The 15826-nt window shown below is 38.8% G+C and overlaps 1 protein-coding gene across 1 annotated transcript; it reads left to right on the forward strand.

Annotated features, from left to right (window-relative positions):
- The first annotated feature begins 10617 nt into the window (after positions 1 to 10617).
- Positions 10618 to 14300, forward strand: LOC125211937 (putative late blight resistance protein homolog R1B-16). Its single transcript, XM_048111908.1, has 2 exons — positions 10618 to 13278; positions 14088 to 14300. Exon 1 carries the CDS (start codon positions 10638 to 10640, stop codon positions 13230 to 13232), a length of 2595 nt encoding a protein of 864 aa, XP_047967865.1. The 5' UTR covers positions 10618 to 10637; the 3' UTR covers positions 13233 to 13278; positions 14088 to 14300.
- Positions 14301 to 15826: the final 1526 nt, after the last annotated feature.

The following is a 15826-nucleotide window of genomic DNA, read 5'->3' on the forward strand; positions in this document are numbered from 1 at the left end:
TTTTCCTTTTAAATTTTTAGATTTTAGTTTATCTCTATTTTTTTTTTACTTTTGTTGTCTAGGTAGAATTATATGTGTAGTTATGTGTGCAAACCCCATTCACAACACTTAGCCTATCTAATAGTCTAAGTGTGAGAAGTAAAGGGTTCGCTACTTTGGCGCATGTATGTTTTTATGTTTCTGTCATATGCATGCTAGCTCACACTTAGCCTACTGCGTAGTCTAAGTGTGAGGAGTTTATATGTTTATGTGTCATGTTTTGTCATATTTTGTTTTGTTTTGTTAAGTCTATGTATATATCTAAAACTCTCCCACTTAGCCTATTGCATAGTCTAAGTGTGAGAAGTTTTTAGATATAGTATGTGTTTGTTATAAATGTGTGTCTGTCATACTAGCCATTTCCATTTTTCACTTCACAGCCCGTATCTGGGGCAGACACTTGTGAAGAGAGAGGGGGGAGCAAATGGCCAGTATGACATGTATATATGTGTTATTTGAGTCAGTTGCATGTTAGTGTTTTTAGGGTTTGTTTAGGTCTAGGATTTATGTGTGTTTTTATGAATGGGCTTAAAACTCAACTGCCTCAAACTGACGGTGAGGGGAATTGAGGGAGATAAGACATGCTGGAAAACAGAAACCACCCCCCCAGTAGCTCCTAGTCAGTATAAATGATGCAAGTATGAAGGAAAAAAACCCATCCTTTAGGTCAGACACGAAAGCCCTCTTAAATGGTGAGTTAGAAGCCTAAAGTTGAACTATTTTCTACTAAAAGCATATAAAAAAGAAGAGTGGCTGCCACATAATGTCTAGGGCAAGGTGACCACGTGTAGCAAAGGCAATAGGAAACCTCCCCCCCCAAAAAAAAATAAAAACAAAAAAACTTACCCTTAGAACCCCATCTTCTAACCTGATCTACACCCCGAAATAACCCATCAGCCACTGGGACTGTGTGTGTGCAAGGCATAAGGCAAGGAGGCAACTGGCCAGGAGGACATACAAGAGGAACCAGCTGAAGAAAAGAAAATCAAAGAGAGAAGGAGAAAATCGATCTGGAAAAATTCCAGGTCCAAAAAAAATAAGAAGGAATAAGGGTGGCAAAGCCACAGAAAACATCGAAGAAAATGGTCGGAGATACTAGACCACAAAAAAAAAAGAGGAAGAAGGAATAAGGGTGGCGAAGCCACAAGGAAGCTACTGACCAGTTGGAGGCCAATATCAGAAATTGTCCAGCCGAAGAGAAGCACTAGCCAGAAGCCCAAATGCACACAGTTCCCCCATATCAAATAAAGTAGTTAGTTTTTGAACCTTAGAGCCTTAGGAACATCCACCCCAAACACTACAAACCAATAGCCCCGTTACAAGCCTTAAAGACCTTCAGGAGCTGCGCGTGAGATCTGAGTCCGAAGCATCTGTGTTTAGCATTGAGAGAAAATAGTCCTAACATCCCCTGTGAGGAATGAGTGACTGAGTGAATCCAGTGTTTGGCCTAGAGTTGAGTTATCCTGACAAGCAGATATGCTGACTGGGAAGGAAAAGGGGGGCGGCGGAAGTTCAAGGTTGCCTAAGGCCGAATTGCACCTGATCCCAAGGGGAGGTATGGTTGAAACTATAGCCCGTTCTATGTGTTTTAATTGTTTATTTTTTATGTGTTTATGTGTTTATGTCATTGTTTGTTTTTCTTTGCGTCAGAGTCTAGAGTCCTGTGTCTAGGTTAGGTAGAGTCGGTCAGGGGGAGTAACCAGGCTCGAATTCGACTTATTTATTTTTGTTTGTCTTCACGCTTGAGGACAAGCATGTGGTAAGTGTGAGCAGTTTGATAAGTCGTATTCTAAGCCTTGGTTACTGGTCAGTATATCGTGAATTACATGTATTATCTGCAAAACAGTTGCTTAAGTGTGCATGATAAAGGGGTCCAAGTCAGTAGGAGACGATTAGGAAATCGCAGGTGAAAAGAGCACAAGAAGGGTGCAATACTGACCATGATGCATGCCAGAGAAAAGGCTCGAGATGCGGAAGAAGGATAGCTGGGATGATCAATAACAAGGGCAGAAAAGTCAATTCGCAAAGGAAGTCTACCGTAAAAGCAAGGGCAAGTCTCCCTATAAAAGAAGCCACTTGGAGAGAGATCGGAGTTCGGAAAAAAAAGTCCAACCACCACACTTAATTAGAATTCTCTCTAGAAGATCAGTTCCTTCAGCATTGTCCAGTTCTTCTCGTTCCTCGCCACAGCTATGGTCACCTGAAATCCATAAGTCCACCGGAGAGTCATCATCCTATCGTTCCAGCCAGTTTGTCGTCGTAGTATAACTGTTTCATCGCCCGGAGTGGCATAAACAATCTTTAATCGCTTTCCTAGTTTAAAGTTTACTTGCCTTCTTCGTTGGATCTGTTGCAAACATTATTCCTTGTTGCCTTTTGAAGTATTTCGTGAAGATCCGAACGTTTAAGTTATGAAGTTTCTATTACGCATGTCTCTTTGGTTTGAATTTGATTCATTCTGCCTAGGAAAGCTAGATCTGGTTGTCGCTTTTAATTTCTAAATGTTTACGCATGTTTCCTGTTGAGTAGGTTGAATCTGGAATTGTTGATCGAAGGTTGTAGTTAAGTTTCAGTTCAACTTTTTTATGCATGAGTTTCTTGTTCTGCGTTGTTATTACCACCTTGCATGTTAGTCAGTAGAAGTAATCTGCAGTCTCAGTCGTTCATCTTAAGTTTGAGCAATTTAATTAATGGATCTCGAGTTTGAAGTCATAAATCTAAGTTTAGCCATGGAGCTTGTGTTCATATGATTTCTGTTAATACTTGTTGAAGAAGAAAATATCACAATCTACTTTTGCTTTGGACCACTTTTGCTTTTTGGCTACTTTTTGCTTTTGTGTTTTACTTTTCAGTTGTACCTTCCAGACCTGTCAGAAAGCCACCCAGCCTCCACATATACCCTGTTGTCTATATTTCCCAAATTAGTAACTGTCTTCTTTTCACATGTTTCTGAGATACCTTGTCCCCTACTTTCACGAACACAACCACATGTCTGTTACTTTCACGTCTACTAGTCAGTAGAGTACCACCTTTACTTTCCGCCTAGATAAAGTCTCAACCCAAAAGCGAGGTAGCTAACCAAAACCACCCAGGAGCATCACCACAGTTATCCGAACGTGTCCATCCTTGTGGGATTCGACCCTTACCTCCACTATACTCACTAGTTGAAGTGGGTCAGGAATTTGTTTAAAAAAATGAAGTTTTTTTAAAAAAATTTGTTGTGTTACAATTTTATTATATATTCAAATACTAATAAAAAGTAAAATAAATACTCTCTTCATCCCATAATAGATGTCACACTTTCATTTTTAGTTTATCACACAAAAGATGTCACATTTTCCTTTTTAGAAAAAGTTCCCTCTCATATCAATTGTAAAATTATATTTTCTCCTAAAATCTCATGTCATCTACTATGGGATGGAGGGAGTACAAAAGATAAATAAAATGCTATATGGCGTAGTATAGAGCAGGCTATAGGGTATCCCACTGCAGGTGGATGGGTAGGAGGATAAAATGCTGATGTGGCGGAGGATAGGGCGTCCTATAGGGCGCCACATTGTGGATGCTCTTAAAATGAATAGATAATATTAAAATTCACATATTTCTATAATAGATAAAATATTAATAAAAGAGTAAAATAGTCAATTTGTTATAACATAATTTTAACACATTCAAAATAGGAATAGAATACATGATTATTAGAATAAAAGAATAATTATAGAACAATTTTGATAAATTTGACAAGAATTTAATAAATTTAATCCAAGATAAATGAAATTGTCGTGTATGGAAAAAAATTAAAAAAATAAGAGAATTGGATAAGCATTTAATTGGTCAAACTCTTATATATAATAATAATAATAATAATAATAATAATAAATAAATAAATAAATAAATAAATAAATAAATAAATAAATAAGGGGAAAGAGAAAGAGAGATCTTTTTGAGTTCCTCAAATCTATGCAAGAATATAAAGAGTTAGAATAGAGATTGTTTTTGAGTTCCATAAAATCTAGAAGGGCTAAAAACTGCATCGATTCCTTCATTCTCAATTTCATATTTATAAACAGGAATCCTATTGTTAGCTAGAGAGAGAAAGGAATAGAGAGAGAAGTAAAAGTAAGCTAAAGCATGTTATTTTAACCGTCGGCAGCGTGTCTGCGGAGGGATGGACGGCGGCGATGACAAGAAGAGGAAACGAGCTATGGATAGTGTTATGGATGAAAAAAGGATATAGATAGTGTTATGAAAAAAACAAAAAACAAAGTGTAGGAGGGAGGGAAGAAGAATATAGTTTTGAAATAATATTGTATTATAAAATTTTATATCCCACGCAGTGCAAATAGTTTAAAATAATATCAGATTGAAAAGGTGATATGGAATGGACAAAAATGTCCATCTCACTTCTGGAGGCATTTTTGGGAGAAAACAATGCAAAAAGACTGCCAATGAAATAAACTCTTAGTTCCATAGACTATTGGCAATATAAATCCATAGTCCAAGATTGTTTTTGTGGTTCACTTTTATAGTAATAATGAACGGGATTTCTACTCGTGGATAGATTAAAATGAAAAAATGGAAATCCTATTCGCGGACGGAGTAAGTTTAAGTAAGACAATATCGCCAAAAAATTTTAGTGTTAAAATTGGGACAAAATATCCGGATTTTATATTTATTTAAAACTGTTGTGTTCCAATTGTACAGAGAAGTTCCACATCGGGGTCAATCAGCAATATTGTTAAGCAATGCCTTGTTCTCAAGACTGGTGGAGAGCGGATTCATGTTACACACTGTTTTCTATTGTTTCATATATTCATTCAAGTGTATTTCATAGAGAGGAGAATACACGCCTAAATAGTCTGAGAATCATGTACATATGGTATGATTTACCCTAGCTATAAATCAGGAAGAGATAATTTACAATTAATGTGAGATCATTCTAATTTAGTTCCTAATCTTGGTGTATCTTCCGTGATATCTTCCAACACTCCCCCTCAAGTTAAACAATGGGATCACCCATTTTTAACTTGCCCAATACTTCATGGAAGCTTCTTGAATCCACAGCCTTCGTAAGAATATCTGCTAACTGGTCTTTTGAACGAACAAATGGAAGGTCCACAATTCTAGCTTCTATATTCTCCTTGATGAAGTGGCGGTCTACTTCAACATGCTTCGTTCGATCATGTTGCACGGGATTTTCAGATATGCTTATTGCTGCCTTGTTGTCACAAAAGAGCTTGCATGGCTCCTTTGACATCAAGCCTTCTGTCATCAACTTCTTCAGCCATAGGATCTCTGTCAATCCACTTTTGATTCCACGAAACTCTGCTTCTGCACTTGATAGAGCTACTACCTTTTGCTTTTTACTTCGCCAAGTCACGAGATTTCCACCCACAAAGGTAAGATATCCTGCAGTCGATCTTCGATCATTTGGGTTCCCTGCCCAGTCCGCATCTGTGAACCCATGCACTTCTAAGTTCCCATGGTTTTCAAACAAAACTCCATGTCCCGGAGTCCCCTTCAAGTAACGCACAATTCTCAAAGCCGCTTCCCAGTGATCGACTTGAGGCTTATGCATAAACTGACTAACTATTCCCACTGCATAGGCAATATCTGGTCTAGTATGGGATAAATAGATAAGCTTACCCACCAGACGTTGATATCTCGTTTGGTGCGTGAGTTCGGCTCCTTCATCTAGTCGAAGACCATGGTTCTGCATCATTGGAGTCTCTGCAGGCTTGCAATCTAGCATCCCTGTTTCGGCCAAAAGATCCAAAACATACTTCCGTTGGCTTATAAATATCCCTTTCTTGGATCGCATCACTTCAATGCCCAGAAAATACTTTAAGAGACCCAAATCCTTCATCTCAAATTCAGAAAAAAGATTCTTCCTTAGCTGGCTTATCTCCTCCTCGTCATCTCCAGTAAGGATCATATCATCCACATAGATAATGAGACACGTGATCTTCCCTTCTTTCTTCTTGAGAAACAGAGTATGATCTGAATTACTCTGTTGGTATCCATATTTCTTCATTACTTCAGTAAACCTCCCAAACCATGCCCTCGGAGATTGTTTCAAACCATAAAGAGTCCTTCTCAGCTTACACACCTCTCCCGCCTTGAATTCCCCATCAAATCCTGGTGGAGCCTCCATATAGATTGGTTTAGTGAGTTCGCCATGTAGAAAGGCATTAGTCACGTCAAACTGATGTAGCGGCCAGTTCTTTGTTGCGGCAATAGAGAAAAGCACACGTATAGTACTCATTTTGGCCACTGGTGAGAAGGTCTCTGAATAATCGACTCCATAGGTTTGAGTATAGCCCTTTGCCACTAACCTCGCCTTGTAGCGCTCAATTGAACCGTCTGGCTTCCTCTTGATCGTGAATACCCAACGGCATCCTACTAGTCTAGACCCCTCGGGTCTCAGACACACTTCCCACGTTCTGCTTTTCATTAGTGCCTTCATTTCTACGAGCATTGCTTCCCTCCAATGTTTGATTTTCATTGATTCTTCCGCAGTTCTGGGAATTTCCTCTTCATCATATAGAGCTGCTGTGAAGGCCCTTGCCATCTCCGTCAAATTTGCTTTAGCCAGATTCGCCACCGAATATCTACTCTTCTTCGAGATACGTTCTGGGCTGTACCTCTTGGGTGGGACGCCCCTTGTGGTTCGATAAGGGAGTATGTACTGTCCTGTATCTCCATCAATCGCAGCAGTCTCTACCGGTTCCAGTTCTGTCACAGAGTCATTAGGAATATTCGTACTATTGACTCCAGGTTCAGTAATTACCTCAGATATCACTGGAGGAGGACTATCGGGAGAAGGCGAGTGAGGAGGCTCCGCTGTTGACAAGACAGGCTCTGCGGCAGTACTAACTGTCTCTGTTGGTTCCGCGGCAGAGTTGCTTGGTGGTGACACAAACCAACTTAGAGGTCCACTCGTCCTATCAATAGTTCTACTCTCCCCCTGACCACTAAGGTTGGTGTAGTAATACTCACACTCAAGAAAGTTGCAATTCATAGTGGTTATTATCTTCCTAGAGGATGGATCAAAGCACCTATACCCCTTTTGGTTGATTCCATACCCCAAAAAAACACATTTTATGGCGCAAGCGGAAAATTTGGTTCTTTCGTGTTTTGGAACATGGACATACACGGAACACCCAAAAATTTTAAGTGGTAAGGTAAGTGGTTCAGGTATTTTGGCTAGGGAAGATAAAAGTTGTAAAGGAGTTTTCATGTTTAAAATTTTTGTTGGTAGACGGTTAACTAAATACACAGATGTAGCAACAGTCTCAGGCCATAAAAATTTTGGAACATTAGAATCAAAAAACAAGGCACGAGTAATTTCCAAAATGATCCTATTTTTCCTTTCAGCTACTCCATTTTGTTCGGGGGTATATGGGCAAGAGGTTTGGTGAACTAACCCTTTATCCACGAAAAAATTTGACATTTCCCGATTTACAAACTCCCTCCCGTTGTCTGACCTAAGAATTTTAATGGTTATCTGAAATTGAGTTTGAACCAGTTTGTAAAAAAGGACAAATTTTTCGTACACCTCAGATTTGTTTTTCAAAAAATATACCCACGTCATTCTCGAACAATCATCCACAAACAATAAAAAATATTTAAAACCATGATCACCAGTAACGGGTGCAGGACCCCAGACATCAGCATGTACCAAAGAAAAAAGACTCTTAACTCGAGTTTCAGATGATTTAAACGATTGTCTGTGGCTCTTGGCCAAAACACAAGATTCGCAATCAAAGTTCTTAAAATGAGAAAACTTAGGAAAAAGTAATTTAAAATAACCATGAGATGGGTGACCATAACGTCTATGCCACAACCAAGCTTCTCGAGTCGCAGATCCGTGAGCCAGCATTGCGGCACTCCCTTGGTGAGCCATCTCGTCAACATAGTAGAGGCCTTGACGCTCAGTGCCACGCCCAATTATCCTCCTCGTCCTGATATCCTGTAATACACAGAAATTAGGATGCATTAGTAGCGTACAATTTAATTCCTTCGTCACGTGACTAATAGACATCAACTTGTGAGATAATTTGGGAACATAGAGACAATTCGACAATTTTAGCGTGGGAGAAATCTCAATTGTTCCACTACCCTCTACTGATGTTAATTCCCCATCTGCAGTCTGTATTTGACTTTTCATATTTTTCCACAAAAATCCAAAAAATCCCTCCTATCATGAGTCATAGTATCAGTCGCCCCACAATCAAAAATCCACCCTCTATCTTTTTCACTCGGCTTACATTCTACATTACATGCAATAGGCAATTTGTGCAAGATTTCAAATCTATTGGGGCTGACAAATGCATTATCACATAATATGGGGTCATTTTTCGAAATACTCAAACTATGGGGGTCAGATTGTGAGACATGGGGTTCAATATGTAGTTTTTTCAAAAAAGAGGGGCTGGCAGGAAAATTATAAATTGGGCTAGGGTTTCTCAAACCCAGCCCATTACCTCCTGGGAAAATCCCGCCGCTCTCTTCTCCTCCGACGCGTCCGGCGAAGGCTGCCTGCCCGACTTCTTCGCCTCGCCTGCCGCCGCCGCCGCGTGGAGTTTCTCCGTCGGCGCCTCTCCCACGGGAATTGAACTCTGTTCCACCGGCTTCCTCCACTCCGATGGCCAATCGTGCCTTCCCCTTTTGAGTTTCATCCCACCATTCCGGGAATCCCACTAATTTGAAGCAGGTTTCCTTGGTATGTTTATTCATCCCGCAATGAGAGCACCACAACTTGGTTTTGTCTGGCTTGTTGGCTCCACCGCGGCGGTTGTTGGTGGCGGCGGGGTGTTGGGTCTGCTGGCGGGGCGGCGCCGGTTGGGATGAGGTTCGCTGGTTTCGGGCTCCGAATCCGAAGCCCACTCCTCCTGACGGCGCTTCTCCAGTCGACGCTCCAGTCGGGTTCGCCGGCGACATGATTTTCTGTCGTATAGCCTCCCGTTTTACCCAGCCATATGCGACGTCCACTGGAGGTGTCGGGCTATCTTTGAGGATATCCCTTCTGACTCCTTCGTATTGAGAATTCAATCCGGCCAAAAATTTGTATAATCTGCGTGTATTGATGATTTCTCGATACTGACACACTCCTTTGTCGCAGCAGGTGATGGTTTTGTTCTGGCATCTATCGATCTCCACCCATACTCCGTGCAGGGTTCTCCAGTACGTTTCCAGATCCATGTCCCCTTGGACAATTCGACTGACCTTCTCCTCTAGGTCGTATATCAGATATGCATCCGACGTACTTTGATACGTCACAGCCAAGCTATCCCAAATCGCCTTCGCACTTTGGTGATGTGCGAAATCTCCGACGAGGTTGATCTCCATATTGTCAACGATCCAGGAAAAGACCACCAAATCGGTCTCTTCCCACTCCAGATACTCCTTATCTGTTGGGTCTGGGGGCGCCGGCACTCCCGTGATGTGCCTCGATGCCCGTCTGCATCCAATGGCAACTCGCATAAGCCGAGCCCATAATGGATAATTTCTCCCATTTAGTTTGAATGCTACCGTCACATTCTTGTTGGTTTTGAGTCTGATATCGCCGGGTTTAACATCATCTTCATCCCCTGACATTTTGCAGGTTCGGTTGTCCGTCGCCTTCTGGTCGGGACAAGGTATTGGCGATGATGAACTATTTTCTGAGCCTCTGAATCTCCTGCTCTGAAGCCATGTTTTCTATTGTTTCATATATTCATTCAAGTGTATTTCATAGAGAGGAGAATACACGCCTAAATAGGCTGAGAATCATGTACATATGGTATGATTTACCCTAGCTATAAATCAGGAAGAGATAATTTACAATTAATGTGAGATCATTCTAATTTAGTTCCTAATCTTGGTGTATCTTCCGTGATATCTCCAACACACACCAACCATAAAACGGTGCTTCCCCTTAATCCTGAAACCAAAGCATTTTCTGCATTCAATATCGTTGTTGCCACGCGCGAGGTCGACTTGTTCGGCCTGCCATTCACGGTCACTTTTTGATTTTTAGTGATGCGGATAAAAAGATCAAATTGTACTAGTATCATTTTCTTTTGCCCCAGGAATTTTGTAGTGGTTTCTCTTTTTGGGCAAATTGGAGACAACTATGTATTGGTGCCACATTGAGAATTTGTAACTTTATATATTCCCTTAGTTCTTTAATATGTATTCCCTCGGTTAGTGAATAAAAGTTCCATTTTTCCATTTTAGTCTATTTACGAATAGGAGTCCCGGTTCACTTTTACCATAAATGGTTATAGAGTCCTACCTTTCACTAACTCATTTCACTCACATTTCATTTAAAATTAATATATACATGTGGAACTCATATTCCACTAACTTTTATTCACTCACTTTTCTTAACTTGTGCCGCTCGTAAATGGAACTTCTAATGGCGGAAGGAGGGAGTATATGGAAAAGTAAAAAAAGTAGAAAAAGCATTCAACATTATCTGTATCCAACTTATATCGATATCAATGGTGCACATGATTCTTCTACTATGTGTTTAATTTTATGCTATAAAAGTTGCAATTCTCATTTGGGGAATCATATTGGTTGTGTTCTTTAATTTCCTTCAAAGAGTTATCATGGCAGCTTATGGTGCTCTGGTTTCTCTTACGCATATTATAGACACCCTTCACAAACACCCTTCCCCTCCCATTTCAATCCCCAAACCACAACTTCATTCTCTTACTCAAAATGTCACCTTCTTGCAAGAGTTTCTTGATACTTATATTTCCCCTTTTGCCAATAGCCATGAAGCTGATCCATTAGAGCGTAGCATTGCTAACGCAGTTTATGCAGCTGAGGATATTATTGAAGCCCAAATTGTGGTTCAAATTGATAAACGATCCACTTCTGTTGAAGATGACAGCTTTTACACTAATCTACAAAAAGTGATAGAAGAAATGGATCTGATCACGAAAGAGGTGCAAAAGATTGCAGTCGAACCTCAGCAGCAGAAAAAGCCTGTTGCTCCCTTGACGAGGTCGTATTCCACCGAAAACGTGATGGTGGGATCTGAACAAGTGTTTCTTGAAGTTTTGGATGAGCTCACTCGGGATCAACTCAACCGCCAAATCATCCCCATCACGGGGATGGGCGGAATTGGTAAGACCACTCTTGCCAAAAGTTTATTTGAGAATGGACTTGTTAAGGAGAGTTTTGATATTCGTGCTTGGACTACAATTTCTCAAACTTATAATTTTAGAGAAACACTTAGACAAGTTTATATTCAAGCAAGTGGGGATGAAAATTTGACCCATCTGGATGACAATCAATTGGGAGAAAAATTATATAAGTTTTTATATGGCAGAAGGTATCTCGTAATAATGGATGATATGTGGAGTGTGGATGTGTGGGAGAAGATAAAAATTTTCTTTCCTGATTGTGAAAATGGGAGTAGAATAATTATAACAACTAGGATGTCAAACTTGAGCGCTCAATTGAATGAGTCTCATAGAGTTGATATGGAGTTTCTGGATGAGGCTAGTAGTTGGGATTTGTTTTCTAAGATTGTGTTTGGGAAAGAGAGCTGTCCTATTGAGTTTGAGAATATTGGCAAGAATATTGTAGCAAATTGTAAAGGTCTTCCTTTATCAATTGTTACGATTGGAGGACTTTTGGCAAAATCTGAGCATACGAGAGCATATTGGGAGCGTGTCGATCAAAATTTGAATTCAATTGTTAATAGTAGTAATGATGATTTGTGCTTGAGAATATTGAGGATGAGCTATATCTATTTGCCAAACTATTTGAAGCCAAGTTTTTTGTATTTGTCTATATTTGAGGAAGATTGTAGTATCCGTGTATCGACGCTTGAAAGGCTATGGGTGTCTGAAGGATTTTTGAAACCGAGGAGTGGAAAATGTTTGGAAACAATTGCGCAAGAGTACTTTAAGGAGTTGGTTGATAGAAATCTCATTTTAGTTGATGAGTTGGGGTCTATTGGAAATGTTACGTATTGTAAAATCCATGATTTGTTGAGAGACATGTGTTTGAAAGAAGCTGAAAAGGAAGGGTTTCATTATGTCATAAGAGATGATCCTCCATCTAATAATTCCGAACGCCGGGTTGTTTTTCCACCTAAAGCCTCAAAATTGTTAAAAAGTGAAGTTTTGGGATCTTTTTCACATGCTCGTTCCATAATAAGTGATTGTCACATTAAAGATGATTGTGATGTAGAAGTTCGACTACCTCACACTCTTAGATTGCTGAGGATATTGAAAGCACTTAACGAAGATACTGTGAGTGGTGCTTATTTCCTAGAAAATGTGTTTGAATTGGTGAACTCTCGGTATCTTGCTATTGGTGTTCTTAAGCCCAAATTCCCGTCTTCGATCGAGCTACTTTGGAATCTTCACACATTGATTATTTATTGTGAGGATTATCTTATCGTGCCGACTGAAATTTGGAAAATGCATCCACTTCGACATCTCGAGTTCAAGGAAGCCGAGGTGATTCTCCCGGTTCCTCCTAGAGGCGGCAATAACGTTGTTATCATGGAGAATTTGCAAACACTCAAAGGGGTGAAGAATTTGATTTTGGATGAGGAGGTGGTTAAAAGAATTCCTAATGTGAAGGTATTGCATATAAGCTACCATGGGAAACAAATGGAGGAAGAAAAGTGTCTAAGATATCTTCAATGTTTGAGTAAATTGGAAAACTTGCGGTGCTCCACCGAAGATGGAAGTGGTGAGTGGTGGCAGTGGATTAGGTTCCCACATTCACTCAAGAAGTTGACTGTTAATGCATCTGATGATGAGGAGTTGGAGGGCTTATTGGAAAAAGTCGGTTCGTTGCCTCTTCTTGAGAAGTTTGTATTACGTAATGGTTTCTTCAAAACAGGCATGTGGGAAACAATTGAAGGCCAATTTCCAAGCCTCAAGTTTCTAACTTTGGCCAATTGTGATGGTCTAGAAGATTGGATTGTCACACATAACTCTCTCTTTCCACTTCTCCAACAACTTCATCTTTCTAGTTTATATGAATTGAAAGAGATCCCATCACAAGTTGGAGATATAGCAATGCTGAAATCAATTTATTTGAGATTTTGCAGTATGAATAAATCACTTATGGTGTCAGCTAAAAAGATAGTAGAAGAACGAGAGGATTCATATGGAGACCAACTAGACCTTCATGTTGTAGATGATGTTAGGAATATAGAAGAAACCCAAATTTGAAGTCAGAGTTGATATCGCTGAAGCACTGAAGCGTTGGCATACTGCGGTAATGTGAAAATTAGACTACTATGTTCTTAATATTCCTCTCTGTCCCATTGTTTAGTCGTATTTTCTATATTATCAAATTATTTTTGGCAAAATCCTATTCTCTTGATCTTTCTTTATTCCCTTCCATTTTTTTCTCACTACTTATCTACTTTATTCATTCTCCTTCTCTATTTTCACTTTACTCTACGCTTAAAAAAAAGGTCTCAAATATTTTTTACAAAACAAAAAAGTAATAACTATTTCATTGTCCCAACGAGTTGAGTATTCTTTAAGTTGTTCCCCTCTAATTGAGAGTATTTTTCTTTATGAAAAAATTAACATATTTAATTTCTCTTTGATTTTCTACTATTTCATTCCATCTTCTACTTTATTTAACTTTAACTTATTTATTTAATTATTTTATTTTCTTTATACTAAAATCACTAAACTAACACTTCCTTAAATTCCGTATAAAAAATACTCCCTCCGTCCCACGTTACTTGAGTCACTTCTTTTTCATACTCATTTTGAAAAAATAATAATAAATAGTTAAAGTGGAGATAAAGTAAAGTAAGAAAGAGAATAATATATTTAAGACTCTTAACTATATTATTCTCTTTCTTACTTTACTTTATCTCCACTTTAACTATTTATTATTATTTTTTCAAAACGAGTGTGAAAAAGAAGTGACTCAAGTAACGTGGGACGGAGGGAGTACTTTAATTAGAGTAAGACGAAGAGTATTATATACTAAAACTCAAAAAAAAAAAAGAATTAAATGGGAGATGTTTGAAATTGAGTTGGTTGTACTTGTACCAAATTCTGCAGGCAAGACTTAAAGAAGGGTGAGCCTCAAGAACTGAAGGCCAATTCCAGATCACCAAGTTTCTAGAGCTGTGTTGGTGTAATTGTTTAGAAGATTGGATTGTCTCATACAATACCCAAGTACTATGAAAAAGTGTGAGCTTGTATTGTTTGATTAATGTCTTTTGTTCTACTTTAAGACCAGCAAGTACAAGTATTTTAGTTTCTATTTATATTTTTCTATTCTATAAAAATACTCCCTCCGTTTCTTTATAGTTGAGTTATTTTTCCATTTCAAGATGTTTCTTTATAGTTGAGTCATTTCCATATATGGTAACTTTTTACTCTTTCTTACTTTATTCTCTCTATCTTTTCTCATCTTACTTTTTTATCTATTTATTTAACACACCCAACATTCATTTATAAACCTCCGTACCGAAAAGTTCCGCCTCAATTATGAAGAAACGGAGAGAGTACTACCGCAACTATTGATGCAAAGTAGAGGTATCTTAGAATTTCCTTTAACCGAAAATGCTTTTATCAAATGACATTTGTAATTCCCATTACTTTAGCATAAAACAAGATTATAGGTGTGAATATTATAGTTTATGCCTTTCAACAATAAAGTGTAAAGAGCCAACCATCTACATATCTTAGCTAATCGAAAATAACGCTCGTTTCACGTTATCTTTGACATTGAAATAACTAAGGTGTTTGTTAGAAGATCAACACTAGTTCTCCCACTAACCTATTGATTGGAGGAGAGATATCTTACTCCCTCCGTTTCGTTAAAGATGATCCACTTTTCTTTTTGACTTGTCCCAATCAGGATGACCTATTACTAAAAATGAAAACTCTTTTATCTCTAATTTATTCCATCTCTTTTTACTCACTCCACCTATCACACAAAATAAAAGTGCATAAAAACCCGTGCTCCTCAAGGAAGAGGTCACTTCCTTGGAACGGAGGGAGTACTAATTAAGCTGAACTCTATTGTCAAATAACTAAGGTTCATACAACTATAGATTCGTTAGTTTCTTTTCGTCTCCTTCGAATATAAGATTGGTTGTTTGTTTTCATAAGATGTAAAGTCTACGAATGTATTTTTGTACATCCTAAGATTGGCCATACATTCGATATCACTAACACCTGCCAACCGATCCATGTGTTTTATCAAATCAGGGGTGTAAGAGTGTCCACAATAGTGGAAGAGCCGTGCTCATGAACTCAAAGGAGACTCTTAATGTCGGGCGGAGGGAGTACTAAAAATGTAAACTTTGGGATTGACGGTCCTGTGTTTATGTTGGTGAATGACAGAGGCGTAGGTCCTGCGCTAAGTAGTACTCCCTCCGTCCCGCTTAAGATGACACGTTTTCCTTTTTAGTTTGTCCCAATTAAGATGACACATTTCCTTTTTTGGTAACTTTCTCTCTTCAATTAATACACTCAACCACTTTTTCTCACTCCTATTAAAATATTCATCTATCTCCATCTCTCTACTTTAATACCTACACCCACCTTCTCTCTCTCCAATTAAACACTTTAACCAATAACTCCTAAAATCCCGTGCCGGCTAAGCAATATGTCATCTTAGCCGGGACGGAGGGAGTACTTGTCATGACATGTTTTTGTTCATTTTCTCATTGTTTTAGCATAATTACTGGTGAGTTTCTTGTGGCTAGGTCCTTACCTTATCACTAATGTATTGTTGGAGAAACAAATTGTTTTGATCTGCCTAAACCTAATACTATTTCTCACCTTGA

Source organism: Salvia hispanica, chromosome 1, assembly GCF_023119035.1.
Source record: "Salvia hispanica cultivar TCC Black 2014 chromosome 1, UniMelb_Shisp_WGS_1.0, whole genome shotgun sequence".
Taxonomy (NCBI): Eukaryota; Viridiplantae; Streptophyta; class Magnoliopsida; order Lamiales; family Lamiaceae; genus Salvia; species Salvia hispanica.

Coding starts and splice junctions, on each gene's coding strand:
- LOC125211937 (XM_048111908.1), top strand. CDS start 10,638: ATGGCAGCTTATGGTGCTCTGGTTTCTCTTACGCATATTATAGACACC.